Source organism: Grammomys surdaster, unplaced genomic scaffold (genome assembly GCF_004785775.1).
Source record: "Grammomys surdaster isolate TR1022 unplaced genomic scaffold, NIH_TR_1.0 243, whole genome shotgun sequence".
NCBI classification, from domain to species: Eukaryota; Metazoa; Chordata; class Mammalia; order Rodentia; family Muridae; genus Grammomys; species Grammomys surdaster.
The window spans coordinates 3,248,362-3,275,805 of record NW_021604688.1 but is presented as its reverse complement, the minus strand read 5'-3'; the positions used below and the strand labels follow the sequence as shown (position 1 = coordinate 3,275,805).

Genomic DNA, 27,444 nt, shown 5'->3' with positions numbered 1-27,444 from the left:
ACACTGTCTCAAAAATAAATAAATAGAGTATGCCTGAAGAGAGTGCATATGAAATGATATAAAAGAGCCAGGCCCTCGGTTTAATCTCCAGTAACACACACACACACACACACACTAAAAGTGTAAAATTAATTTTCCTTTCTATTGTAATTGAACCTCCTTGAATTCACAAAGTTTAGTCAATAAATAGAAGCAACTCTTTCACATTTAATTTCCTTCACCAATAGCTTCAATTTGTAGGCTAAAACGTGGAAGTTTACTTTCACAAATGTACAAGAGGTCACATCTGAAATACATCTTCTCTTTTAAACCCAATCATTAAATACTCAAGACCTTATTTCTAAAACTGCTGAGGTTGTAACCACAATATGACTATTTTATAACTAAAGATCTATATTTTTATGTATGCATATGTAAATGTGTCTGTCATGTGTGCAGTGCTTATAGAGGAAAGAAGAAGGCATTGGATCCCCTGGAACTGCTGCCCAATGAGAATGTTGGGATCTGAACCCAAGTGCTCTGGAAGAGTAGTAAGTACTTATAGCCACTGAGTTATCTCTCCAGCTTCGCAGTGTGACTATTATTTAGAGACATGTCTTTAAGGAACAATGAGGTCACCACAGAGATGTTCTAGCCTAGGATCACTGAAGGAGAGACACTGGGATGCACTCTCACCATGTAGGCCTATGTGTGCACCAAGGAGAGTGAGAGGCATTTGGAGAATCATCTATACCAGCACCTTGGCCAGGAACTACAGTCTCCAGAATCACAAATAAAGATACTACCACTCTTTTAGACCCTTGGTCTGTTGGCTTGTGTTACAGCAAAGCAACTGTTTAATTCAATATTTCGTGAATCTGGCCATTTTAAAATCCTACAGTGTCTGTGGCTAAAGTTCTTCATAAGATTCTTTCATTTATTTATTCATTAAGCCACTCATTTATACATCTATTTATTTTTATATTAATTCATCCCACTCATCCACTCATCTGCCCACTCATTCATTCATCCAATATTCCTTTTGTCCATCTGTCCTTATTTATTGACCCTCTTCCTATTTACCACACACACTGAACAAATAAAGTCACACTGAGATCTTTATGCAAATGAAGGCAAGAAATGCATATGTGCAAAAAAATTAAATAGGAACATAGGATAGAATAACTAAAGAGGGCACCTTAAAAGGCAGGTGAATTAAGAAAGGCTTGTAGTTGCAAAATGCTATCTTCTAGGCAAAACAGCCATGAATTCACAGCAGCTGTGACTGCCTATGCTGGGTCTGCTCAAGGTTATACCTACCAGCCAATCATGGATAGAGGAAGAGCTTATAAGACTACACTTCTACCTGCTAAATTATTGTCTACTGATAGATCCCTGGGGAGAGGAGTGGATGTGCACCCACTGAGGTTAGTTCTGCAGCCAGGACCACTCAAGAAAACCCTAGAGAAACTTAATGGGTTGGGTTACAAAACAAAGCAAAAAGTCATGAACATAGAAAAGGGACCCATAGGGAAGACAGATTTAAAAAAAAAAAAACATATCATATAACAGATAATAAAGAGGTAAGAAAATATGAGCTGTTGAGAATCACCAGAATGCATGGTGCACGTGAGGGAAATTGTTAAGGAACAAAGTTAAATAGTTACAAAAGAAAGGCCTTTGTAAAACAATACCTTTGGCTTCTCATGGATGAGAATGAGCTGCTCTTGCCAAATGTGACAGCAAACACATCAGAGCATCTAAGACAGGGCACACAGGCTTACTGCCTGAGTAACAGAAGGAAGAGAGCATGGCTGACCACAGCAAGGTTGGGGACCTCCATCCTCTATCCTCTGACTTCACTTCTCCACCAAAGCTCTTTGCAAAAACACAAGCCGATCATGCCATACCTCCACTAAAATATCCTCATCTAATTTAAGGTGCTTTGGGGTCCTAAGGTCTTTCTTAAGAGTCTTCCAATTAATCTTTGTAGACTCTGTGTCCTCACCTGATATCCCAGTCTTCTTGGGTGCACCTAGATCTCTCTGCCTTTTCTGCCTTTGTGTATTGGGAATGAGGAAGATTCTGAGGGGAAATACCATGAACTTGAAGTGCATTACTTGGAGTTCAAATTCTGACTCCCTGGATTGTACTTGGAAGAAGTTAGATTGATCTAGGTCTTGCCCTTGATCTTGAGATTCATGTATAGGCACTAGGGCTAAATGGCACAGCCGCTTTGATGTAAAGGTTAATGATTACATATACAGAAAGCTGGGCACTGTGAGTGGTCGGCACTATTGCTCACACACACTGCTGCCTCTACTTAGATCATCCTCCATGATTCTTTGGTACATATCTGTAGGAACGTGAAAGGACAGCAAGGTTTCTGGTCGAGCACTGGCTAGAAATCCCCAGAGACTCCAGGTGATCCTGAGGGATGGCATGCATTTCTCCACACTCCCAGACTCCAGCCTCCTGACACAAGGCCCAAGACCTTCATAGAGTGGAGTCCTCCAGTCACGTAAGACAATGCCCCCTAGTCCTTCCACAGGTAGAGGGTGTGACTTCAGGCCACAGAGCCTCAAGACAGATCTCCATATTAATGAGATACCTAAAGCCCAGAGGGGTGTAGCCAATTAAACACTCCTTTTTAGGAGCTACTCCTTACAAAAGGTATTTAACCTCAGGCCCACCCTTAAAATACCGGGATATAGTTTTTTCCATTTTCTGCAATGAAAATAAATATCCTAAGACCATGGACTGTTTCTCTTCTATGAAATCTGCTGTGGGTAATAGTGGAGCAGGTCTTCATCCACAGAGCCGCTGCTGCCTAATCTCCTGCAGAAGAACTCTTTACGTGTTCCCAGCCACAGAGAAAACCAATCCAGCCATCCAAGTCAAGCGAGCAGCTGCCACACAGACAAGAGAGACTCTGTGATCAAGAACTCTTACCCTCGTGAGATGCAACCGGAGCTCATCCTTCCTCATCTCCTTTTCGGCTGTGGGCCAGTCTAGCCAGTATGCCCCCACTTCATTCTCGGCCCTTCCATAGTTCCCCAGCAGCATGGCATCTGGGCCAGGGCTCAAGAGCCTGAGAACCAGCCGGTTCCTGTCTGCCTTTTGGCCCGGGGACCCCCAAGCTAAGAGACCTGCTCCATGCAGTACCTCAGACTGTGCTCCCCACCATCAAAGAGACCAGTGGCTTCACATAGCCCGATATTCATTGGGTGCCAGCGTGGAGTGAGCATAGTCAAATTCCCTGCGCCTCTGTCCCAACGATTTGCCCTAGCCACGTGGTGAGACAGGGACCCACACAACAACCCAACGACAAGACCCATGCACACTACAACCCAACTCATATCCTGATTCTTTCTAGAGCTCTCTGCCCTTATACTATAATTAGTTCCTTTACAGCAGGGTATAAACTACACCATTACAGCCCGAGTTCAGGATGACAGGAAGTGTGACTTTTAAACATTATATTACCAGTGCTTAGCAGAGCTTCTTACATAAATAAATATCAAATTAAAACTGGCTGAATAATTATTTGAATTATGTATCCTATTCCTACTCCAAAAACTAGACTGGCTTATGGCCAAATGATTCAACTTCACAAAAAAGCCTGTCAAGAGCCTGAAAATACAGATCAGTGGTAACACATCTGTCTAGCATGTGTGAGGCTCTGAGCTGAAGAGCCAGCAATCCATATACTTAAGAGTTGGGTCAGTCAAGAGTGCCAACAAGCATAGACAGCTCACTCAAAGTTGGGCCAGTAGAGGAGAGTAGATTGAAGCTAAGGTTTATAAAAGACGCAGCCAAGAGGAAGAAAACTGAAAAAAAAGAAGGTACAGTAAGCCAGGACTAATAGTACAAAGTGGATGACTTGATGTGGTAAGAGGAATGCTTCCAGAATTCTGCAGAGAAAAGAGTCTGTGGGGAGGGCCTCCCTGAAGGGGTGTTCAAGGGACCCAGTCTGCACTGGCCACAGAGGGAAAGTGTAGGGATTATATTCACTTTTTTTTCTTTTTTATACCACAGCTGTGGATCTCAAACAATCAGAAAGCAGAAGGCCTCCTCTTTCATTTTTTTTGAATAATTCAGGCCTGAAGTTAAATTTGATATAAACTCCCTACCCCTACCCCAAGTGGTGTGTGTGTGTGTGTGTGTATGTGTGTGTGTGTCTGTAGTGAGGTAAGTAAGGAGTCTGTGTGGCACAGCACAGAATTACAAGCTAATGCACAGTGGGGTAGCAGTCAAAAGAAATACTTGGACAGAAATGTCAAGTTTGGGACTGGTGAAGAAGCACCTACATGGTGGTATGTCCTGACTGCAGGTGGTTATGACTGAGAAGGACCCTAAGTGAGGTGAGTGACTGGGTAGGGCCTGTCATCTAGTCAGGGCCTGAATGTTATGAGGACTTATCCACATAGGAGAGGTTAACTGGCCAAGGTGAAACAATAGCTGCCTATATAGAGATGACATCAAGTATTTAAATATATTAAGTGTAACAGAAGCCAATTTCTCTAAGAAGAATCAGAGAAGAGACATGTTGAAAAAAATAACACTAGAAATGACCCACAAAGTGTCAGGTTTGAATGGTTCTAGGAGAAGCAATGCCCCAAGTGTGAAGAACACATCTTTCATGAAGTCTGGATTTTTGGATTCCAAACTACACTAAAGAAAATCCTGGTTTCTTGGTGAAAGGGTTCATCCTGGACTGGTACCAAGAATGTACAAAACAAGATCAGAACACCTTAACTTTGGTGTGCCTCATAGTAAAGAAGAAAGAGCTCAGGCAATAATGGGACAAGTCTGTGAGTACAGGAGCCATCTTTAATGGTCTCCTGCTGCCTGAATGTGGGACAATTTAAGCATAATAACCTATTTAAAAACAATTATAAATTAGTAAGTGGGATGTTTGAAGAGCAACAAGATATTTACATGGCTAAAATTAACTTCTTTAAAATACTATTTAATTTCAAAGAGGGAAGGAGTAGTTTTTCATTAGTGAAATTGAGTATCAACATGCAGAAACACAGATTCATTTACTGTCCTCCTCCCAAGTCTGTAATCTGATTCTGATCACAAGAAAACTTGATACCAGCCCAGATTGGCTTACAGTCTTCAAAGGTATCATGGTAAGACTAATGTCTCTTCCAGACAGTGGACAACAGCAACAATATTGAATAGATTCAGAGATCTGTACATAATCTTGTTGATCAAAGGAATCACACAGGGAATCCTGGCTAAATTTGGCTGGAGTTCAATTCACAAAGAAACCATTACTTCTAATCTCTGGTTTCTGCTGCTTACACTAAGCTTATGGAAAGGAAGGCTGTACTTCTGTGTTTTATCATACAGATATGTCATGGTATTTTTATTAGTCCCCAGTGGCCTCTATACTCCTCCTCCTTGTCTCTAACTACCCCACCTAAATAGTCTCCTTTCTGTTTTCCTGTGACACATATTCTACTATCTCTAATATCATAATATATTGGGTGGGAAGAAGAGTAAATTGCCAGGCCAGGAACAGTCTGTAATGCACCTTCTGGAGGTTTATGGTATTTTAGAAAACAAAGGAAGAGGAGAAGAGGGAGAATAAGAAGAAAGAAGAAAGGGAGGGAGAGAACAAACCAAGAGGAAGATGGAGAAGGGTACAAAGGGGCAGATAGAGGAGGGGACAAGGAGGAGGAAGAGAAGGAGGAAGAAGAAGAGGAGGAAGAGGAGGAGGAAGAGAGGAGAAAGAAGAGGGGGAGGAGGAGAGTGAAAGCAGTGCCTCTACTCTTGTTTACTTATGGAAGAAATCAGAGTAAAGGAGTTTGAGATGCCAATCTGAAGAACAAGCCAACGATTCTCTACTTAGTCCTGATGTAGGATAGAGAGCCAGGGAAAGGACAGAGGTATGAAAAAGGCCAGGATTGAGCTCTTTGGAGTGTATCACTGAAAACACATGGGAGAAGGGGGAAAAAGTCCCTTAGCCAAGAGTCCAACTGAGACCTCTCACTGGCTGAAGCAAGAACTCTAGCACAATTAACATCTGCCACAAAGGCTGCCCACTCAGAACTAAGATTCCTATGTAGGTGTTTATGTTAAAGTGGCAATGATTCAGGCTTAAGGCTTGAAGGTACATGATTTGGGTGGGGTCCCACTCCTCATAATCTCTAACTTAATTTTGTTAGAGTAAAGGTAAACTACCTTTGAGGAACCCTTTCATCTTATCAATTACTCAGGATTACTCAGTGATAAGACAGTCCTCAAAATCCACCACCCTGTCTATTCCTATGAATGACTATTATGAAAGCAATGACCAGAGTTTCTGCTTTGCATCCTGCTTCATTCTGAGCACAGCCTCCCCACCCCCTGAATCCACCTACTCATGCCCACTTTAAGGTATCTTTCATCTCCAACTCTTCTTCATAAACCAGCTAGCTCTGAAGTCTTTTCGTAGTCCACACCCCAAAACCCAGTTTGTCTAGAGTAAAGGCTTTTAAAACTCCAGGGAAACCCCTTGGGTTGCTGTGGGTAGCAGTGAGGAACCCCCTCTGTTACTCCTCTTCTGAAGGTATAGTTCGTTATTCAGGACCCATCCATCCATCCCTACTGTGCACCAAACTTTGTACTGTGTACAAAACTTCTTAGGAATAAAATTTAAAAAAAAACCTTCTAAGTGACTCTTACCCTAATACAAGAGTACAACTTCACGGCAGGAGCATTGAAAACACGGTTCCAAGCGCAGGGCCTTACTGACTTCCATTTTCTTGGCTAGACTCATGGTTCGATAGGAGGTCTGGTGACCTCAGCAGGAACCATGAGTGTGAATTTTGGGGCTTTTGTTTTAAATATTGGGATAGATTCATTTTATTCATGAAGGTGAGGCAAGAGGTAATCATCTTTATTATAGTGAACCTATCACAAAGGGACTCATACTTAAAACATTAACTCATTAAAAAATTCACTTATCCAAAAAATGCAATAGCTGCTTCACAATAATTGAATCCTAAGATTAACAACCACAAACATACGCTAATAAACTAACCCCTGTTACCTTATGTACCTGAACCGATAAATCACTTTTAGGCTTTAGTCAGGTTAAGATGGATTTTCTGTTACTTGCTGTATAATATATGAAGAGTCACTTCAAATGTCAAACCAGATGTAACACTGTAATAAAACAATTAGCAGTAACTAATTCATGATGGAGACAAACAGGTCTCTGAACAGAAGAACAACAGAGTGAGAGCTTGTCTTCCTGGCAGCTGGCAGTGGCATGACAAGTGGAGAGATACTGCTTTTGTATTTAAGGATAGAATCATTCAATGACCTCTGCTTTGCAGATGTCAGAAGTTAGGGATCCTACAAGGTTGTTTTAGGCTAGTAAGAAGGCAGAAACTTAGAATATTTAGGGAAGAAAAACAGAGTTAGGAATTTCAAGCTTTGGGTAGAAGTTTTTAACCCAGTAAAACTCCCAAGGGCTTCATATAATTACAGACCCCTCCATGGGTTCAAATAAACGGATGCAATCAGATCAGATTCCCATGACTTTTTTATTCCCATTAGCCCAGGAAACTGGTAGTTGCAGCAATCTGGAAACTTTTTAGCTAAACCCAGACAGCAGTACTTTAGGCAGCTTGTATCAAATCACCTGTGCATTAGCCTCCCAAGTGACAGAGTAAAGCCCACTGTGTTTAGAAGAGAAAGGAGAGAGGGGGAAAGGAAGAGGGAAAGTGGAAGGAAGAAAGAAGGAAGGGGAGAGGGGAGTTGCAGAGAAATATGGTCCAAATTTCTCTCTTCCAAATGCTAAAAAGTCAACAGCAGGCAATATCCTTCCAAATTCCTGAAGAAGAAATCTCAGTTGTTTTAAGTGCTTTCAAGAAGCCCCACACCACAGGCAACCTGCCATTTGAACCTACTAATTCTGGGGTAAACTATAGATAGAATTCTGTCCTTTGTGTTTCAATGTTTAATGGCCAAGGTCATGCCACTATCTCTTATCCCAAGGGCACTGTCTGTAGGCAAGTCCCCCTGACCTCACTTTTTTGCCTGTCCAGTCAATCACTTACAGGGCTACTATTTCCTTAGGGGAAAATAAACATTGTATTTAGTTTAATAACCATCTTGTCCTCCTCTCGGTCCTAAAATATCTAAGTAAGTAATTGCATGTGTGTGTCACTTCTGATTTGAAAAATCTTTGATGGTTCCCACTGGTTTCACCCAAAGTTCCAAGAGACTATGTAGCCTGCAACCCAGTCTTTGAGTTTTCTGGGCAAGGTATTCTTCTTCATCATCCTCTGGAGATGGTATTAATCACAAACACAGAAGGACTGAGTCTATTGAACCTTCATGTGTATACTTTGTAATGTCATGTGTTCCATCTGGAAGATGCTCTTTACTTAAAAAGCATGGTCCAGTACTTTAAGGGTTAACTCTGCAATGATTCCTCGATACAGAGTTATCTCTAATACTGCATTTGGATGAACTGTTTTCATTTGCAATGATTTCAAGGTACTTTATGCTTTTATTTTGACACTTATGTGCCTGAGCCATCTTACTAAATCTAGTGTACACCTATGCAGGCATTAATCTTATTCCCTAATTATAAAGAAAGCTCCACAACCCACTCTCTCATAGCTTCTGCATTCATCAAGTAAACAACATTCTGTAAGTATTTCTTGAATAAATAATCTCCCAAAGGGCTAAATGTTATTCAAGAATGGGTATTGTGCCAAATTTATTTATATTCTTTCTTATAGTAGCTAAAAAATGGAGTAATAGAAACTGCTGCAGCTTGAATAAAATATCAGGCTCACATCATGGTCTCTTGGGTTACTTCATCCTTGGCTAAATCTAGGACAATTCGTTATTTCTTCATTCCACTAGAACTTACTAAGTATGTAGCGTATGCTACATCTTAGTGTAAACAAGATAAATCACATGCATGCCAAAGTGTAGAAAACAACTGTACATGCCACTAAATGAATCTCCAATTTTTTTGACTCATGAACCCTCAGTTAAACCAATAAGAAGACTATCTATGGCTAGTCCCTATACCGTCCTTTAAAGGTATTAAAGCAAATTTGAAATTATATATATATATTTTAGGAGGAAGAAGAGGAAGAGGACAAGGGTAAGGAAGAAGAGGAGGAAGAAGAAGAAAAGGAGGAGGAGCATGATGAAAAGGATGGTGATGACTATATTTTCTTCATTTTTATTTTCTGTGCCAATCTCTCTAAAACCCTCCATTCTTAAATGTTGGGAACTGATTCTTCCTGACTATCATATACTGGCTATTCCTGCTTTCATGTTCCCCATTGTTTCCCATGCTTGGCATTCCTTCTCAGTACTGGGAAATTACTGTCTTAAAAATAGTGTTCTTCAAATGACATGAGAGAGAAGGGACACTCTTTGGAAAGAGGAATGCCACTAGAGGAGAGGGGGATATACTCTAACAAAGCCAATATGGAAAAGTTTTTAAAAGCAATGGAATTATTAGACTACATTCTACTCAAAAGACCTCAGTTTTCACAGCAGATAGCCCATGAATAAGTTAAGACATTGATTTGATAGTTAGGAATATTCCAGAATGCATTCCTGGTATCTTTACACAGTCATTTCTGCTATTCTTCCTATAATAGAGTCCCACCAGTTAACTCTCGGTTTTTGTAATTCTGCATCTATCTTCTCCTGGTATTTTTCTACCCATTTGATTCCAGTTCTGTCTGCATCTGCAGCTTAAAGGAAGAATCTTAAGTTTGTCTCTGATACTTCCATTTGCATTTGTGCTTAGAAAAGCACCATGGGCTTTTATCAGTCTCAACTTGTCTGTTCTTCCTCATGCTTTGGTGATTTGTAAAAAGTACATGTATCCAAATAGAGTGTATTTAATCATTCATGACATAGGCATTGATTAAGAACGTACTGTCTACTATGCTAAGGCTTCTAATATATATCAGATTCACCATAAAAGATTATGATCTTTTTTGTTAAATAGTGGCAAACTCCCCAATGAAATATGTCTGAAGTCAAATTAATCTTTTTGGAAAAAATGAATACATTAAAGAGCTATGTAAGAATTTTAACAAACTATTAGTTACCATAATGAAATTTATATTTAAAAAAAAGATGGAAAAGTTGGTAGAAAGCTAAACCATTCAGAAAGCTATCAAAATTATGCAGAGTGGTATAGAAGTATGGAATCAATGTTGCCTAATTCAGTTCACAGATGGACCTATAACATATGAATTCATAAGCACACATATGCTAGTTAAATAATGAACTGAAAAATACACAGTCTCAGAGTTTACAGAGATAGGAATTACAGAACTATGAATATTTTATGTCAATAAAAAGAATCACAGAGAAATGTTTTAAAGATAGCATGTAATAATTTTTGTGACATTTAATAAAAATTTATATGAAGAGTTTTCGCCTTCTCTTCCCTGACAGAACAGTTTGGAAGTTGATTGATGCTCCCTTTTACATACCTATATTTGTGCTTCTTTACTTTAGAAGCTTTCTAAAATTATATTAAGACATTTGTAGTTATATGAGGAAGATAAAAGGTGATTATTTTTAGACATCATATTATTGATGACAGGCTTGCAGAAAGAAAATGCAAACATAAATTTTAAATGCCTTTTGGAAAGAATCAGAGAAAAACATTAACATAATTTCTCAGAAACCTTGGCTTTTTTTTATTACTAAATTTCAATATTCCCTCCAGGCAAAAGAGCAGCTACTTCAAAGATTTATTTGATAGTGGAATGTTTGATTTCTCTTTTTTCTTTCCCAATATGAGTTTTCATTCTACCAGAGTGTTTTGTGATTTGAATTTTGAATAGGCTCATTACTAAGAATTTAAAAAATAATAATTCTATTTTGGCAGACTAAAGAACTTAACCAACAGCAGCAGTCACTAAACAGATTAAATAAATTATATACTACATTGCACTAAGCAGTCCACTCAGACACCAGTCGCCTTGACAACGGACCAGCCACTGCTCTGTCTGGTGGGGACTAGGTTGAATGTCACTTACCTGCCTGTCCACTTCTGGGAGCAGAAGCAGAAGATATTGCTGGAAATGCTGAGGGAAGGAAGCAAAGGTGTGCTTGTTTATTAATGCCCTCAGGTTAGTGTTGACGAGAATAGAGCCCGGGGTTTCTATGTCAATGTCCTCAGCTTTGGTCCATTTCAAGTGTCCTGTGATGAATAAAGCAAGAGTTATGAGTTTACTACAGAGTGAAGAAACACGTATATGTGAACAGATGTGATCACTGAACATATGTAGCCAGTAATGTGTTTATTTCTATTACTTCTAAAATGATTTCTGGAGAAGAAATCAGAAAATAAAATGTTCATTAGTAAGGTTTATGCCTACCTTAGTTATATTTCAATCAATATTTATTTGAGTCAAAATAATACCAGGAAGTTTTATTTTTTTATTGGTCTTGTTTTTCCAAAACAGCATCTTAAAACTGCAATGTAGGCATGCCTGAAGCTCACTTTGAATTCAAGCTGGTCTTGAATTTGTGGCGATCCTCATGCCTAGGGCTCCTGAGTATGAGGTATAGGTAAGTATAAATTGCAAATTGATCAGAATTTGCAAAAAGTTTCAAAACATAAATAAATATTTTTTGTGTGTTGTCTACAACTTAACGCCATTAATAGCAACATATTGTTAATTTAACTTTCGGTCTTTTTCAGTGCTAGTAATTGAACCCAGGGGGGTTGAAGATGCCCAGCAAATACTCTCCCAAGGAGCCACATCTGTGTCCAGTACTCTTAATTTTAACAAGCAGACAACAGCAATATCAGTTGTGTGTTCCCACCATGTTTCAGGCAGTGTAGTAAGAACAGATAATGTTACAAGATTTGAATCCAAGGTGATTTTTGAAAATGATAATTTAATAAACAAAGGCTGATAAAATTCCAAATGTGAGATCTGAGGGGTAAGTAAACTCTTTCAAATCACTCTGCAGTTCAAGGCACTCTGGTGTCCACTGGAATCTGTGTGCAGGCTTCCTAACTAGAAATCACAATGCATGAAACAACTCTAGGCACTGGCAACCGATAGTTACAACAGAAGGACAATTGTTTGGAACTTGAGCTGCCTATGATTATAGAGTATGCGTTGACTCAAAGGTCAATACGTTGCGGTCTCTAAGCTCCTTGTAATCTAATTCCTGTGCTGTTGAATAAAGTTTTGCTAGAATGCAGCATTTCCGGTGCTTTCCAGATTGCTCTATTTTGTTTTGGTAACACGATACTTAGCAGAAAAGGTGTAGCAGAAATCCAATCAGCGTAAGACTGCTGCTACTCATTTACTGGTCCTTTTCAGGAAACAAATGAACAAAGAATGGACTGATCATTTTTTTAAATTGTTTAAAGACTAGAGACAAAAATGCAAGTAATGTCTGTCAGTTATGAATCTCAGCATTAATCACAACTACACAAAGTTCTCTGACAAAGGTTGAGAACAGAAATAATCTATGGGTATAAAGACAAGCATTTAGGAGGCAGTCTAATATCATAGCAAATAATAGTAGCAGCACCTATGACTTACCCAGCCATGAGTGATTAGCCCAACTGACAATACTACATGTGAATTCTGTCTTATGGATTGGGCTGAAAAGCTGCTGACAATTGATGGCTGTTGAGAAGAAAGGTTATGTGTTTGTTTTGTTTTGCTTTGCTTTTTTCTTTTAATGTTTGTAATCAGTAATAGGCTTCTCATGCTCTCATGGATGGCCTTGGATCCATATGTATGTAGGTAATGCTAACTATAAACAGGTTTAAAAGAGAGCCTACAAATTGGGAAGGCAAAGTGGTAGTAGAGATGTATGGGACACATTGAAGGTAGAGGGAGGGATCTTATGGGATTTGATCAAATGATGACACATATATTGAAATTCTCAAGCAATAAATTTAAAACAAGAAATACAGGGACTCTTATGTACAGTCAGAATGCCCATCTATAGAGGTTTAAAAATGAGACATGTACTCATTCCTAATTCTATCTGAGTTGAAATCTGTCCAAACATCAGAAAATAAAAAATTCTTTGCAGCCATTTTGTCTAAGAAATAATCATCAGAAACAGCAATGGGATGAGTAAAACCTTTGTAATAAACAACAGAAAGAGTATGCTATCTTCACAGGACCAAGAGAAAACAAAGAAAACCTTGGAATTTCATCATAGCTGATATTTTCAAATGTCAACATCTAAGAATATTTAAATATCCTAAACAGAAATTTTATTCCTAAGAAAATCTTGCTGATCAAGCTACTACACGTTGTTATTGACCAAGAGTTTTTACCAAAGAAGTGAATAAACAACTGTAGCAGAAATGGTGAAATAAAAGTCATGTGATCATATAAGTTATGTAATCTACATAAATGCTAACTGTAGAGAATAATGCCAATGACTAACAGAAGTTAAAGCAATGCAGAAAAATATTACATGTATGAAACCAAGAAGGTGCACGGGAAATGAGAGTATGTGTAGGAGGAGCTAAGGTGTGAGGAGTAAGGAAAGGAAGAAAAGGAGTTGGGAGAGGAAGAGAAAATGGAAGAGAAGAAGCTAGAGAGGGCAGAGATGTAGGAGGATGGAGAATCACACAGGTACGAAGAGCACTCATGGGGAACAATTTATAAACTTATAATTAGGTTAGCTAATTGGGATACAACTCTCTTTGTATGGGCATCTTGCTATTAATTGTTATCAAACATATAAAGCCCTTGATTAATCTATAAGAATTAGAGACTCATTCTCTTACTGGGTCCACATCAATGGCGGAATGGTCTGGGCAATGCCCTGCCTTTCGGAGACAGAGTGGAAGACTGGCAGAGCCATCTCTCATGCTGGCATCTAGTGGGTGGCAGGGCTGGTGTTTCTGGCAGGCCGGTTCTAGCTGCAGTGCGCATGTGGCCTCAGGCCGAGAAACATGGCGGCTGGGCTAGGCAGAGCAGCTGCAGTTTAGATAGTCAGCTTGACCAGAGGCCAGTTTTAAATAATTACCACAACAAGTATGAACAAAAGATAGCCACTGAGAAAAACATTTAGAAACAAAAACTCTATAAATACTCAGAAGAGTACAAACACATTTTAAAATTAGTGAACAGAATAGAAACATCAGCCAAAGAGCAGGTATTGAAAGAAGAAAAAAGAAAAATAAATTATGTCCAAGAAAATCACAACCAACATAACCAAAATTTTATATTAGGGTTAAAATGTCCAGATATCTACTCTTTTCAAGAGATAGTTAAAAATCTACCTAGATAAGTTGAAAAATACTAATCATAGATTTAAAATAACAAAAGGAACATCACTGACCAAAAGAATGAAATTGCTCATCCAGTCCATGTGACCCAAGCTTCTGAATACACAGGGAAGCCTCAAAACACAAAGCTGAGAGATATAAGACAATAGATCCTCCCAATGGTAGAACAGGTCTCAAGAGATGTGGCTAAAAACTAAATTATAAACTTAATTTAAAAACACAGAAAGCTTTTATAAAGCAATACCAACACTCGTGGAATAAACTGAACACAGGCACCTGCAGTAAGCTGTTAGATGCAGGCATTGTGCTATTTGTCATTCAAGAAATAGCAAGGAACTACACCACAACTGGCTAGTGTGTCTCAATAAATACTGATCTATTATAAACCACATCTCTCAGTCCAAAGGAAAAGACTTTATTTAAGCTTCACAGTACCAGGCCACAAACCTTTCAACCCCCCGACGCATCTAGCATACACTGGGACATTCCCAGGGGTCTATAGTACTTCAGAATTTAAAGTAAAATAATGCCAGTTTTATAAAAATGCTTCTCAAATGATTTAATAACTAAATTGCCTATTTTAGAGTGGGAGAGAAAAAAAGTTTGAAAATTCATGAGTTGAGAGCTCAAGTCATGAATTTAAGAAATCAATCACTGAATACAAACTCAACAGAAGAGTTAATTACATAAAAATTAAAAGTTGAAATCAATGTGGTAGAAAAGAATAATGATATCTATCAATATAAAAAACCATTTTTTTAAATTAAGTTAATGAAATCAGAAATTCCTGTAAAGAAATTGAAATAAACATAAGTAGAAATGAAAAAACAGGGACATGTTTCTCAATACATAACTGATTTAATGGGCAGATAAAATTAAAAGCAAGCTTTTAAAGGAACTACAGTATTTTGAATTTTTGATACTCACTAAATAAAGGTAAACTGATTTATTGTATGTACATATTCATGTGTAAGAGGGAGTAGGAATTCATGCGGTTACATGTGTGCAGACATGCACATCAGTAGGTAGCTAGAGGTCACACAGGAAGTTTTCCTCACTGTCCACTTAATTCTTCTAGGACAGACTCTAAGTGAGGCGAGGTAATCAGCAATTGGCTAGGCTACATGACAACGAGCCCCACAGATCCTTCTGGAATCTGGAATTACATGTGTATGTCTTCATGGCTAGCTTTTTACAAGAGTGTTGGAAACCAAACTCAGTTCCTCAGGCTGGAGCAAGAAGCACTATAACTACTCAAGCAAATCCCCAAGCCCTAAACTATTTTTAATTTATACATTTCCTAAGTTAATTTTAAGATAGAAAATAAAATTAAACCTACAAATGTTATCAGTAGTCTTTCTCTCACATACATACAATTATCAAAATATAATAACTAATTTAATGTAGCTGTAGATAATTTTACTTTTGGCCTGAACTCTCTTAATGAAACAAGAGAAGGAAGAGGAAGAAAAAGATGAGGAGGAGCCACACATCCCTGTGGCACACAATCATTTATGACTAAACCAAATAAAGATATGTGTCTAAAATGTCCACCTAAGACAAAGCTATGTTTTATAATTCTGAAGAAAAGACTGAACACATTAACTAAATTTGCTCTTACAGAGAATGTTTAATTCCATTTTAATTATCCTTACACATGTACTCTTAATTAGCTTAAGAACAATCCAATTATATATGATTGTCTTATCTCATTATAGCCTGCGCTGCACATCTCCCTACAGTGTCCACAGAAGGAAAAGTATGAAGTCACTTTAGTATCTAATTCCCAGACACTTAGCCTAGAGGGTTGTGGCAGCAGAGACAGGCAGAGAAGACAGGCAAAGCCATAGTACGACTGCACTAGACGGTTCAGTCCATGATAAAAGTCACGGCATGTGTCCAGCCAATGTCCTGATGATCAGTCCTCTGTTGTAATGTATTCAGAGTAGATGACCAACACAAAACAAACTCCCTGGCAGTTGCTTTGTCTCATAAAGTTTTGACAGAGCAAAAAGAAAAAAAAGACCTTTAAACCTTACGATCTCTTTCATATATATTCTATCTTCTGACTTTGTGTTTTTAGGGGGTTCCTATGTGAAAGAACATGTGTATTTTGTGCTGTTTCTTTAGCTCTTTATCTTCTGTTCATTTGTTTGTTTGGTCCTAATTCCAATTTGTTTTGTTTGGTTTCGTTTTGTTCATTTTATTGCTATTCTGTAAATACCTGTTTGTTTAACAGGAAGGGTATGGATTCCTATGAGAGGGGAGCAAAGAGAAATCTTGGAGGAGTTGGGGGAGGGAAAACTATAATCAAGATATATTGGATGAAAAAAATCTATTTTTAATAAAAGAATGAAAAAATCTTATTTATCCTAAAATTAATTATACTTAGTACTTTTAATTAAAATAGTTTCTTTGTATATATAACTTTGGAAAGATAGATAGTACTAAGAAATGCCAAATAATCACCAGGAAACACTGATAATATTTTGAATGAGATATAGAATTATTATCCAATTTTCACTTTTATTTTCTGTATGAATTTATTTTTTAAAATATGGAACATTTTCTAAAACCAGCAGAGTTTCTAATTCTTTATTACAAAAAGATTAAACAAAAAGCATAATGTTGGAATGAATCCCAGACTTCGGGCTCAATGAGGACATTATTAATACTCCCTCAGAGACATCCATGAAACGCTTGGGCTTGTTTAGCAAACAGTTTTAAACTCCTACTGTGTGAATGGGTAGAAAGGAACAATTAAAAACTGGTTTAGATCAGAGACTCTTAATTTAAGCCACTTACGTTTCAGCTAGGGGGAAGACGTGAGAAATTAAGAAACACAGAGGAGAGAAAGGTTAAATACCAATACAGAAGATAGGCCAGCTGAAGCCCATTCCACAGAATGTGATATTGGTAGATGAATATGATTTCATTTTGGGGCACCCAGAGAGGATTGGGTGACAGTATGAATCCAGGTTCACTGACTCTCACTGTGAGGGACTGCAATGATACATGCTGAAGAGGGTTGTACATATCTGAAAGGAGGGAGACTGTTTCTGCTGGTTCACCTGTGAACTCAAGACTCCTCTGAAATTGTTTATTAATTAAAGGAAATGAAAAAGAAGCAGCAAAAGAGTGTACTATGCAGTGACTTGATCTAACGGACACCAAGGCAGTAAGCTGACATGCTACAGTAGTCTCAGCAGACTCCCAGGAGAAGATGGAGGTGAGTTTATCCTTTGCTGAGACAGGGAAAGGACATTTGTCAGCCCACCATGGACTATCTCAATCGGCATCAAGGCCCACAACAATGAAACAGCTCTTGCAGATACTGATAACATTTAGCTGAAAGTACATCAGACCCCTCTAACATGCTTGATTTAGAAATAGAAGAGCAATCATCGAAGCTTTGCTTTGTCTTGACTCTAACACCATCCAGAAAACAGGAGTTTGACCATTAGTTTTTTTTCAGCAGCACTGACTTACACCATCGTTCCAGATAGATTTAGTCAGCGACTGCACAGACAAATACTCACAGTCTCCATGTATAACCTATGCCAAGAACAAAATCTGCAACAAGAAAGCTGCAGCCACAGTAGTGGGTATCCATAATGAGGCCACAACTCTCTCCAGTGCTAAGACTGTGGAGGACTGTCAAAGCCCATAGCTATTGTTTATTGCTGGCATTGTGATCTAATTGTGTACTCCAAACCCTTTCCCAGGAAATATGATGTGACACCTAGACCTGTAGTCCTTTACTACAGAGTTCTTAGAAAAATGTACAAGGGTGCAATGTGTATTTGGCTAACCCATTAGATTCCAAGAAAAATGTATACCCATACCTTGTACAGGGCAAGTATCATTCAATTCTAAAAAAACAATAAAATAATAAGCAATTGCAACAGAATCAGAGAAAGCACATGGGAGATAATTAGAAGTGACTCTTTCTCCCACCAGGGAAATCTCATCATGAGAATGGAAATTTAGGCTTATGCTATGAAGTCTAATTTTGACTACATTTTGTTTCAGCATTACTAATTTAAATTAGAAGAAACTTATGGTATATGTTCTAATTTAGAATGGTTTCAGCACATAAGAACTTGTATAATGCCACCCCTACTGAGAGAAGGTTAAGTAAGTTCAAACTGGTTCAGAGACTAAAGTGCATCTGAGTCAGGTGGGAAAAATGATTAAGAGCAGTGCCCCCAGAGGGCTGGCCCAGGGCCTTCAGGAAGCAAGGAGGACCATTCCTTCCCTCTGACCTCCACAGGCATGTCACAGCTTGTGTGCACTCACTCACCACCATGCAACAAATAAATAAATATAATTAAAACTTAAAGATACTCAAAATCTCAGTGACAGTGGTTTATCTGAAGATGATTAATCTTGAGGTTCTTTTTTTCACATCTTCCCATTTTTCATGTGTACTGTTGGCATCTACTAGAAGGCTAGTGGACACTGTCAACTTATTACTGCATGCACTTATATTTGGGTTCATGAAGAATGCTCTTCTCTAAAGACACAGATTCATCCAGAGAGACACAAGTCATAGAGAAATTACTTCTTTATCTCAACTGACTGACTTAGCACATGCAGTTGATAAATTCACTCATTCCTTTATTCAATACTTTCTCAGCAGCAGCCAAACAGAAGTTATACAAATGGTGCATAGAGATTACAAGGAAGGGTAGGACAATTTCTATCCTCAGTTACACAATAGCAGTGCAACAAGGAGAGCACCAAATATCCTGACTCTTAGGGAATATTTTTAAAAATCATTATCTGGACTGAGAAAATGACTCGGCAGGTAAGGATATTTGCCAACATTTCTAGAGGCCTAAGTCAAGCCCCAGGAACCACATGCTGGAAGAGGACCAACTACCAGAAGTTGCCCTCTGGCTTCCACATGTACATCATGGCTTGTGTGCACCTACCCACCACCACCCAAGAAATAAACAAATATAAGAGAAAAATCTTAAATATATTTTTAAAAACTGGATGAGATGGTTTGTCTACAGATGGTTAGGCTGGTGGTTTCCTCCTCCACATCTCCCCATTTTCCGTTTAAACCATTGACATATATTAAAAGGTTGGTGAGCATGGCCAACCTCATTTGCATAAAATAAGTCACTGTTTAGCTGCTTGCTACCTTCATCAGCCACAGTTCTTTCCCAGTCACCACAGATTGTTGGAGTTTTACAGGTTTCTACTTTAGCCAACTTATTTTCAATCCCACTATTTTTTATTTGTTTGTGTGATAGACGGCTGGCCAAGAGTCTTTAGAACTGCTAGCTTTCCTTCCACACGTAACCAGAGTACCTGAACTTTAACACTTAGTCAGATTCTGAATATTATATACAATGAGTTTGTTCCCCACTGACAGTGACAGTCATTGGATACAGGCTAGACAATCTGCCATTCACTTTCTGTCTGAGATGAATAGTTCAAATTAGACATATACATGCCTTAGGTTGGATATTGGCTGTGATATTTATGAAGAGCCTTCTTAAACTTCTGGGCCACAGACTGATTGTTTAACTGTAAAATGGAAATCATTTTATTCTACAAAACTAAAGAATTAAGTGACACAAATTAAGTCAAAATTTACCCAGCTAAGTCCCAGTAGAAGTCCATGTGAAGCTATTTGAAGTCCAGGATAGCTTTCAGTGCAGTCCAACATGAAATCATAAAGTTAAAATATTATGAATATTTTTTGTTCCTTGGATATGAAGTTCTGAAGTTTAGGCTCTGTAGATGACAATATCCTGCCTTTGCTTTCAAAAGTTGTCACACCTGGCCATCCAGCCCATTAGCCATGGACTATGACTCTCTGCATTCCTCCTAAAATACAGCATCATCATTTCTACTGTTTTGTCCTTACATGCCAGAAAACCATCTACAACACTACTCTAGCCTAAGTTTGAACACATGAGTTGGCCGGTGGTGTGCAGGATTGCCTACAGAAACTTCCTGTTACCCTATCTCTCAGTTGATCCTCAGAATAAAACAACAACAATAAAACAATAAACACCAAAGCAATTCTGATTCTTTCTACATTAGTGTAGACTTCAAGGTGACAACTATAATACACGAGAGCCAGATAAAAAAGATCCAGACCTGAGCTTCTGATACCACAGCATGACCAAAGCCAGGTATGTCAAGAAAGAGCATTCTGGGCTTTGTGCCTATACCCTTTCTTTGTATGTCATTTACTTACTGAAGTTGTAGTGGATTATTAAGTAATTAACTAATTAATTTTGAGACAGTATCTTACTATGGACTATGTAGCTCGGGCTAGCCTCAAACTCATAAAGATCTGCCTGCCTCAGCTTCAGTATTACTGGAGTCAAAGTCCTTCACCTATCCCACCCAGCTTTACTTTGTTTTGGGAGATGGTCTTGCCATGTAGCTAGCCATGGATGGCTAGGTTTTCATTTAGATTTGAATTCCTGGCAAAGCTCCAGACTTGGACTCCCGAGTGCTAGAATTACAGAGGTGTGTCACCCTTCCTGGCTAGCACACTCTTTTTAATGAAATGTCACTGATCTTTAAATCCTACCTGGGTTGATCAGAAGAATGAATGAATAACGTGTGTGTAGATGTGACAAAGACGTCATTCTGAACATGAGATTCTCACCTGAGGAGGTACTTAAAGCACTCAGACAGGAAAAAAAAAAACTATCTGTGTGTATGCATGCATAGTGATTATCCAACAAACAGAGAGGCATTGGGGGTTAAAGAGAACAACTGTAAAAGACTTAAAAATGATGGGAAATAGATAACCATGCAATATTAAAAAGTTAAATTAAAATAGCCACTCCTTTCCCATACATATTTTACTAAGAATCCACCACTCCTATTCCAATGCTTTTTAGTGAAAGTATGTCCTAGGATTTAGTAAAATTCCTAGCATACAGTAGGCAATACATAAAAGTACCAAAACCAGTCAATGAACCAGAAAAATGATGGCTGACTTTAACAAAAAACAAAAAAATCTGCAAACAAAGTCCTACACTGCCAAAGAGGTGGCAGGAATAGTCAAGGTTCAGGTCACTAATTTTATGGTTTCTACTGATCACTGTATCAAACATGGGTGATAGGGATTACACACTCACATATGCACACACTCACATATGCACACACTCACATGCATACACATGCACACATACACACACATGCACACACATGTGTGCACATACTCTCACAGTCACACACATACACACTTACATTCATACATGTGGGACTGCGTAAGGGTATTCTGGGTCATGGCTGGGCAGTTTCCTAGAACCCCGAGACTCTGGGTGAGAACCAGCAGGAGTTCGGCACGCCCCAAGAACCCAGGGTCCTGAAAAGCAGTCTAGTCTCCATAGAATTACATTGTTCAGTCACATAGGCCAGACAGCCCCTCCCAAAGTGCACAGATAGGGGGCGTGACTAGAGGCCTCAGACCGTAGGGTTTTACATACTAATGAAGGCCAGAGGGCGGAGCAAATTAAGCATGCCTCCCCAGATCCTCTCCCGATCCTCCCTCTTTCTCCCTCCCTATTTAACTCGGGACTGCCCTGAGTTTTACAGGGGTACAACCAGATCCATCTATCACCCGCTATGACAATAATCCTTTCTGGAACCAAGGACTTCCTTGTGTCATTGGGGCCTGCCACCGCCAAGGCCTCCAACCACTGGAACATTAGACGTTCCTCCTGCATGTGGGTCTCGCCACAGCGTGGAAACCCACTGGGACTCCACACCTGTGGCCTATAATATTTCCCCACACATACATGTACAAATAATCATGCATGTACACACACATGCACACACTCACACACACTCACTCATGCACACATACTTGCACATACAAACTCATGCATGCACATACACATTATGTGGTTATGTATACACATACATGCATGTGGAGGCCAAGGGCAGATATACAATATATTCTTTGATTCTTTCTCACTTTATTTTTTGGGGATAAGTCCTCTCATCAAACGCACTGGTCACTAACTGGTTAGATTAGATGACCAGCAAGTTTCTGATCTGCCTGTCTCTATCCTTACCACCCCCACACCTTGGTGCTATGGTTACAGACATGCAAGACCACGACCAGCTCTCATATAGCAACTGGAGATCTAAACTGGGATCCTTATCCTTTTGTGGTGGGCACTCGATCCACTGAGAAACTTATGCACTCCATCCATCGCTCAGAAATTCCTGTGCTCTAGGTTATGACTTTACAACTCATCATCTCCACTCACAGGTGAACAGAGTGGGTCCAGGTCCCTCACCAAGGTGTGCTTGGGTGAGTGAGCTACAGTAGTCATCCCCGGAAACACTCTTGTGTGTCTTAATTCTCATCCTTCAGTACCCTACCTGCAAGTCCTTACTAAAGCAAAAGCAAGTATTCAGAATAAAATTCACTATTAATAGCAAGACCTTTGAACAGTGTTGCCCAAACCTCTCAGAGATTGGATACTCTCTCCATTTTATAGACAGGTACTCTTGAATATTTCAAGCATCTCAAAGAAACAAACAAAAAAAAATCAAGGCAGAGCAACCCAATGCAGCACACCCTATGACAATACATTCTCCAATTCAATGCATCCTTCCTAAGAGCCATATCCCTCCCCCCCTCATCTAGAATATTCCAGGAAAAAGAGGCCACAAGACAATACTGCACACCCGACAGCATCCTAACTAGACAGGTAATTACTGGAGTAGACATTTCATGTTAGTTTTGCCCATTTCCTCTGCTTTATCCAGTATTATCACATTCCATCATTAAGCTTGAGACTCAACTACAACAAGGGCTCCCAATTCAGCAATTTTTTTTTGCTTAGATAAATGAAGGATATTTTCAGTTTCCTTGTTTAAATGCTAAAAAGAAAAAGTTCTGTTTTTTAAAAGACACACATCTCTAAAATGTGAACTGGTACTTACCTAAACCAGACTTTTTTAAGCGTTTTAAGTGCTGACTTGTTTGTTTTCCAGTGGGAGATTTTTGCCCATGTTTCATTTCTTTATCTGAACCGTCTGCTTCCCCATTTTTAGACTCGGATCCTAAAAAAGGAAATAGTTATTATGCCATTATCTTTCTCTCCCTGTCCTTGACAAGAAACATCTAAAATTGTTTTAAGAACCACAGATATAGTCTCCTTTTTCTTTTCCAGAATTAATATACTACCATACCCACAATCTGATTCCCTTATTGGATATAAAAAGAAAAGGCCAATAAATCAATCAGCTTGGAAAGAAAGCAAGAGCAGATGGCCTAATAGCAGAGTTTGACATGCAGTCACTAGTCCAATAGCTTTTAAATAAAAGATTTGGATCTTTTGTAAAAATACATGAATAAGCTTCAATACTACAATGCCATATAGAGACAATATCGGTGGTAAGAGAGAGGGGGGCAGAGGGAGGTGTGGAAGAAAGGGAAAGGACCAGACCTTAATCAATAGCTTAATGCTGAAGCAGGAACAGAAAATGCAAACACGAATCCACAATGAATTCAACAGTTCACAGTTGACACAGTAACAGGAGGTAATTTAGAAGAGCAGGCCAGCGTTACATGGTGGTGAGAGGAATATTGCAAGGACACAAAAACTCATAAAGGATTCTGGGCTTTGCAGCAAGTACTGAAAAGCAAATTCACACGCAGAGAAAAACTGCTTTCGATGGTGTTATGCACCAGCATGTGGTCCAGAACTCAAGTTCAACATTCAAGGGAAAGCTGAGGCAAGGACAACAAACCCATCTGCATCAGCATCAGCATCCACTTCCTCACATGTCCTGACATTAGCAAATTAAGTCATTTCATGATGAATGGGCTGGTGCCTTAAACACAGCAACTGGGAAATACTCTGTTTTTAAATCAATGAAAGAAGCAAAGACAGGTACACATATATAATACATATATATGTTATAAATATATGTACATATGTATAAAACTTAACTTCATGTGAGAGTATCTTTTCAATGACAAAAGATTTTAAAAAAAAGCAAACCATCAAGCCATCTCAGCATCTCAGTCCATGAGAAAGTCTTCTCCGGGGAGAAACTGACCAAGCATACAATATTTTAGCTCTTTACCTGAAGGCGAATCCGACTGCTCATCAGACACCTTTAATGGTGTCAAAACAACACGAGGGACAGTCTTGTTCACCATCATTGAGACTCCATTTCTTCTTTTCTGCTGCTGCCTCAAAGCCTATAAAACACGATAATAAAATGTAACATAAAAACGTATCCACAATGATTTCTGGTGATTGAATTACATGATCCACTTGCTCATGACTACCTTCAATTCCACAGAGCCCTTGATCTGTCAGGATTCTTGGTAATCACCTTTGTCCATTTTCCCTCAAAAGCATAAAATTGAGCTTTGGCAAAGGGGTTTAAGCCTGAGTATTTTCGGTCTAATTCTGATAACAAAACACCACAGAATGGTTTATTCTACCTTAGTAGAATGGCTTGAAAGCCGGTGGAACTTGATACTAGGGCTCCCAAGTAAAATAAATGTAAAATAAATGTTTCGAAACCAAGATAAAAATATATGTGTCTGCAATTCTCTCGCAGGTGCTTCGTCTCCAGTACGCTGCTCAGTCAATCAGTTAACACCGGGTGTCATCAGTATGTAAGGCATGTAAGAACTACTGTATTGATGCATTCACTCAGCCGTGGGGAGCGCTGCACAAAATCACCGAACATGGCAGGAATCATTTATTTCTGAGAAGGGAATCAGTCCTAATCTTGGAAAGCTTGCAGCCCTTGGCTTCTGTCTGCTTGACTTTGGCATTAACCTTCAGAACACGAACATGACGGGGTTTGGGCAAATTCAAGGAAAAATAGATAGAAGAATAAATCTCTTCAAATGGGGATGCTTTGTGTTTCATAAATGAATCTGCCATGGCGTTGATGATATAATAAAAGGCCTTTAAAAGTTTTGAAATACAGTTTTATCTAGCGGATCACTTTATGCAGAAAATTACCCGTAATAAAAAGGGTTTTAAGCACACGAAACAGGAAGAGCCATTAAAACCTGAAGCCGCAAGAATGCTGAAATTCCTCAAAAGGTTAAAAGGCTGACCATGGACTGTCTCGAACCTTTTTATTCCTGGATTCTGTGCGTTTTCTAGTAATTTTACAATGTCTCAGTCATATGATTAATGTGCTTTGAGCAACAGTTGTCACAATCTCCAGAAATAATGCCTTGACTGTATATTCCTTGGCTGTCAAAAACAATGTGATTTTATTTACACAGGCTATGAACTATGTTTGGCTAGTTGGCCATAAGATTTAGAAGTCATCTAATTATAGGAATGAAAAACTAACCCTCACTTAGAGGAGAGATAGCAAATTCAGATGAGATTTAAAGCTACACGACAGAAGGAATAGTTGAGGAATTTATTACAAGTGATACATTTACTACAGATAACATACTAGGATTCTTATATTTATGGAGTTTTTGTGAAGTTCCCGGCACTGCTGAGGAACCTGAGATAGAAAGATTAATAGTATGCCATGCTTCTCACTGTTAGCCTGCTGTCAATACTGTATTTAATGAGGCCACATGTGCTATAAAGTATTTAAGAATTTTCTCTTTCTTCAAGCTGTGTATATATAATTAGACATAAATTGTCTAACATACTTGCATAAATCTTTCTCATATTTTATATAAGAACTCAAAGCACTCTATAGACATTAACTTAACAATACAAGAGAATCAGGCAAAGCGGCACTTCCAATTATAACTAAAGACTTCTTCACCCACTGTGTAAATCTCCATAAAAGAATAAAGGCAGCCAGTAAATACAGCAATGAATCTCTATGAGTCTGTGTATCACCAGTTTGAATTCTTCCTGGCAAAATATTAACCTTTTAAAATATCCTCTACATGTGTACACATACACACATGTGAGCATGTGAAATTAGGAGATTATGGGAAATGGTGATTAACTGTGAAAGAAACAACTAACTAATAGCCTAGACATACAATCAGAAAGTCAATGATGGCATGCTTCTTTTAATACCTGTGAATGATGATGATGATATGATGGTAAACTTTTACTCCAAGTTTCTAAGCGGAGAGGATGCTACAACTAAAGATTTAACAACTGGATAGAAATAATAAAATATAAGAATAAAAAACCTTGGCTACTGTGAATTATTGTCAGGTAAGAATAAAGAAAATACTAACATGGAGTCTATTCAAATGATAATTCAAAAATATGTAAGTTTGAGCAATATCCCTCAATACAACATTTTAAAAAATAAGGAAATGCACCACTATGTACTGCAGGCAACACAAATTACATACTCATCACATAGGGAAAAAAATGTTTTATGTAGACTTGAAGCATAAGAGGGAGATCCTTTGCTCTGCCCTTGCAAAACAAGTACTGCACTGGAGAGATGACCTGGAGAATAGGAGTACTTGTTATGCAAGTGAGAAGACCTGAGTTCAAATCCTTAACACCAGTGAAAAGCCAGACATGGCCACACACATGCCAATAACTCAGTGTTGTGTGGTAGAGACCAATTGTAAAGGACAAAAGCAGGGAACAATAGGGGAACCATTCCCTTTGGCCTTCATATGCATGCACACAGACACATGCCCTACTTATATATACATATCACACAGACACACAGACACACACAGACACAGACACAGACACACACACACACACACACACACACACACACACACACACACACACATTTATATTTATTTCCAAGCAACACATGGAGGGGAAGACAACAAAGAGGAGGTCACATCTGTTTTCTGTGGCATCAGATTATAAACTGGAGTCTTGATGTTACAAACTACAACACATCTCTTTAGATCTTAACAGTGACTGCCCTGAAGAGCCCAACTTACTTCTGAGGAAGAAGAGTTTATTGGTGGTGGATTTGGGTACCTTCTACCCAGAACACAACATTAACAGAAGAAGATAAAACAATTTGTTTCCATTGAGAATAGTCAGATATCTCAGATGTCTGTAAGGATACTTAGACATGCCGCATACCTACTAGGCACTTGGGCCTTTGATGGAACAGTGTGTATCCTTCAGGGAAAGACAGACTGCTTTTTTGGTAAAGAGGCAGTATGTAAGTGTATGCAGTTATGAGTCAGAAACTCAAACTGGCTGTGTGTCAACTCTTCCCAGTTCTCTACAGAGCACTGTGGTAGA

At 38.7% G+C, this 27,444-nt stretch overlaps 1 protein-coding gene across 1 annotated transcript in view; it reads right to left on the bottom strand.

Moving 5' to 3' along the window:
* The window catches only part of Asxl3 (ASXL transcriptional regulator 3), a 170,786-nt gene that overhangs the window by 58,274 nt on the left and 85,068 nt on the right, over nucleotides 1–27,444 (bottom strand). The window contains exons 8-10 of the mRNA XM_028774885.1: nucleotides 24,344–24,461; nucleotides 23,195–23,314; nucleotides 11,013–11,176 (exon numbers count right to left, since the gene is read on the bottom strand). Of these exons, the coding sequence (XP_028630718.1) occupies nucleotides 11,013–11,176; nucleotides 23,195–23,314; nucleotides 24,344–24,461 (402 nt within the window). The remainder of the gene's footprint in view (nucleotides 1–11,012; nucleotides 11,177–23,194; nucleotides 23,315–24,343; nucleotides 24,462–27,444) is intronic.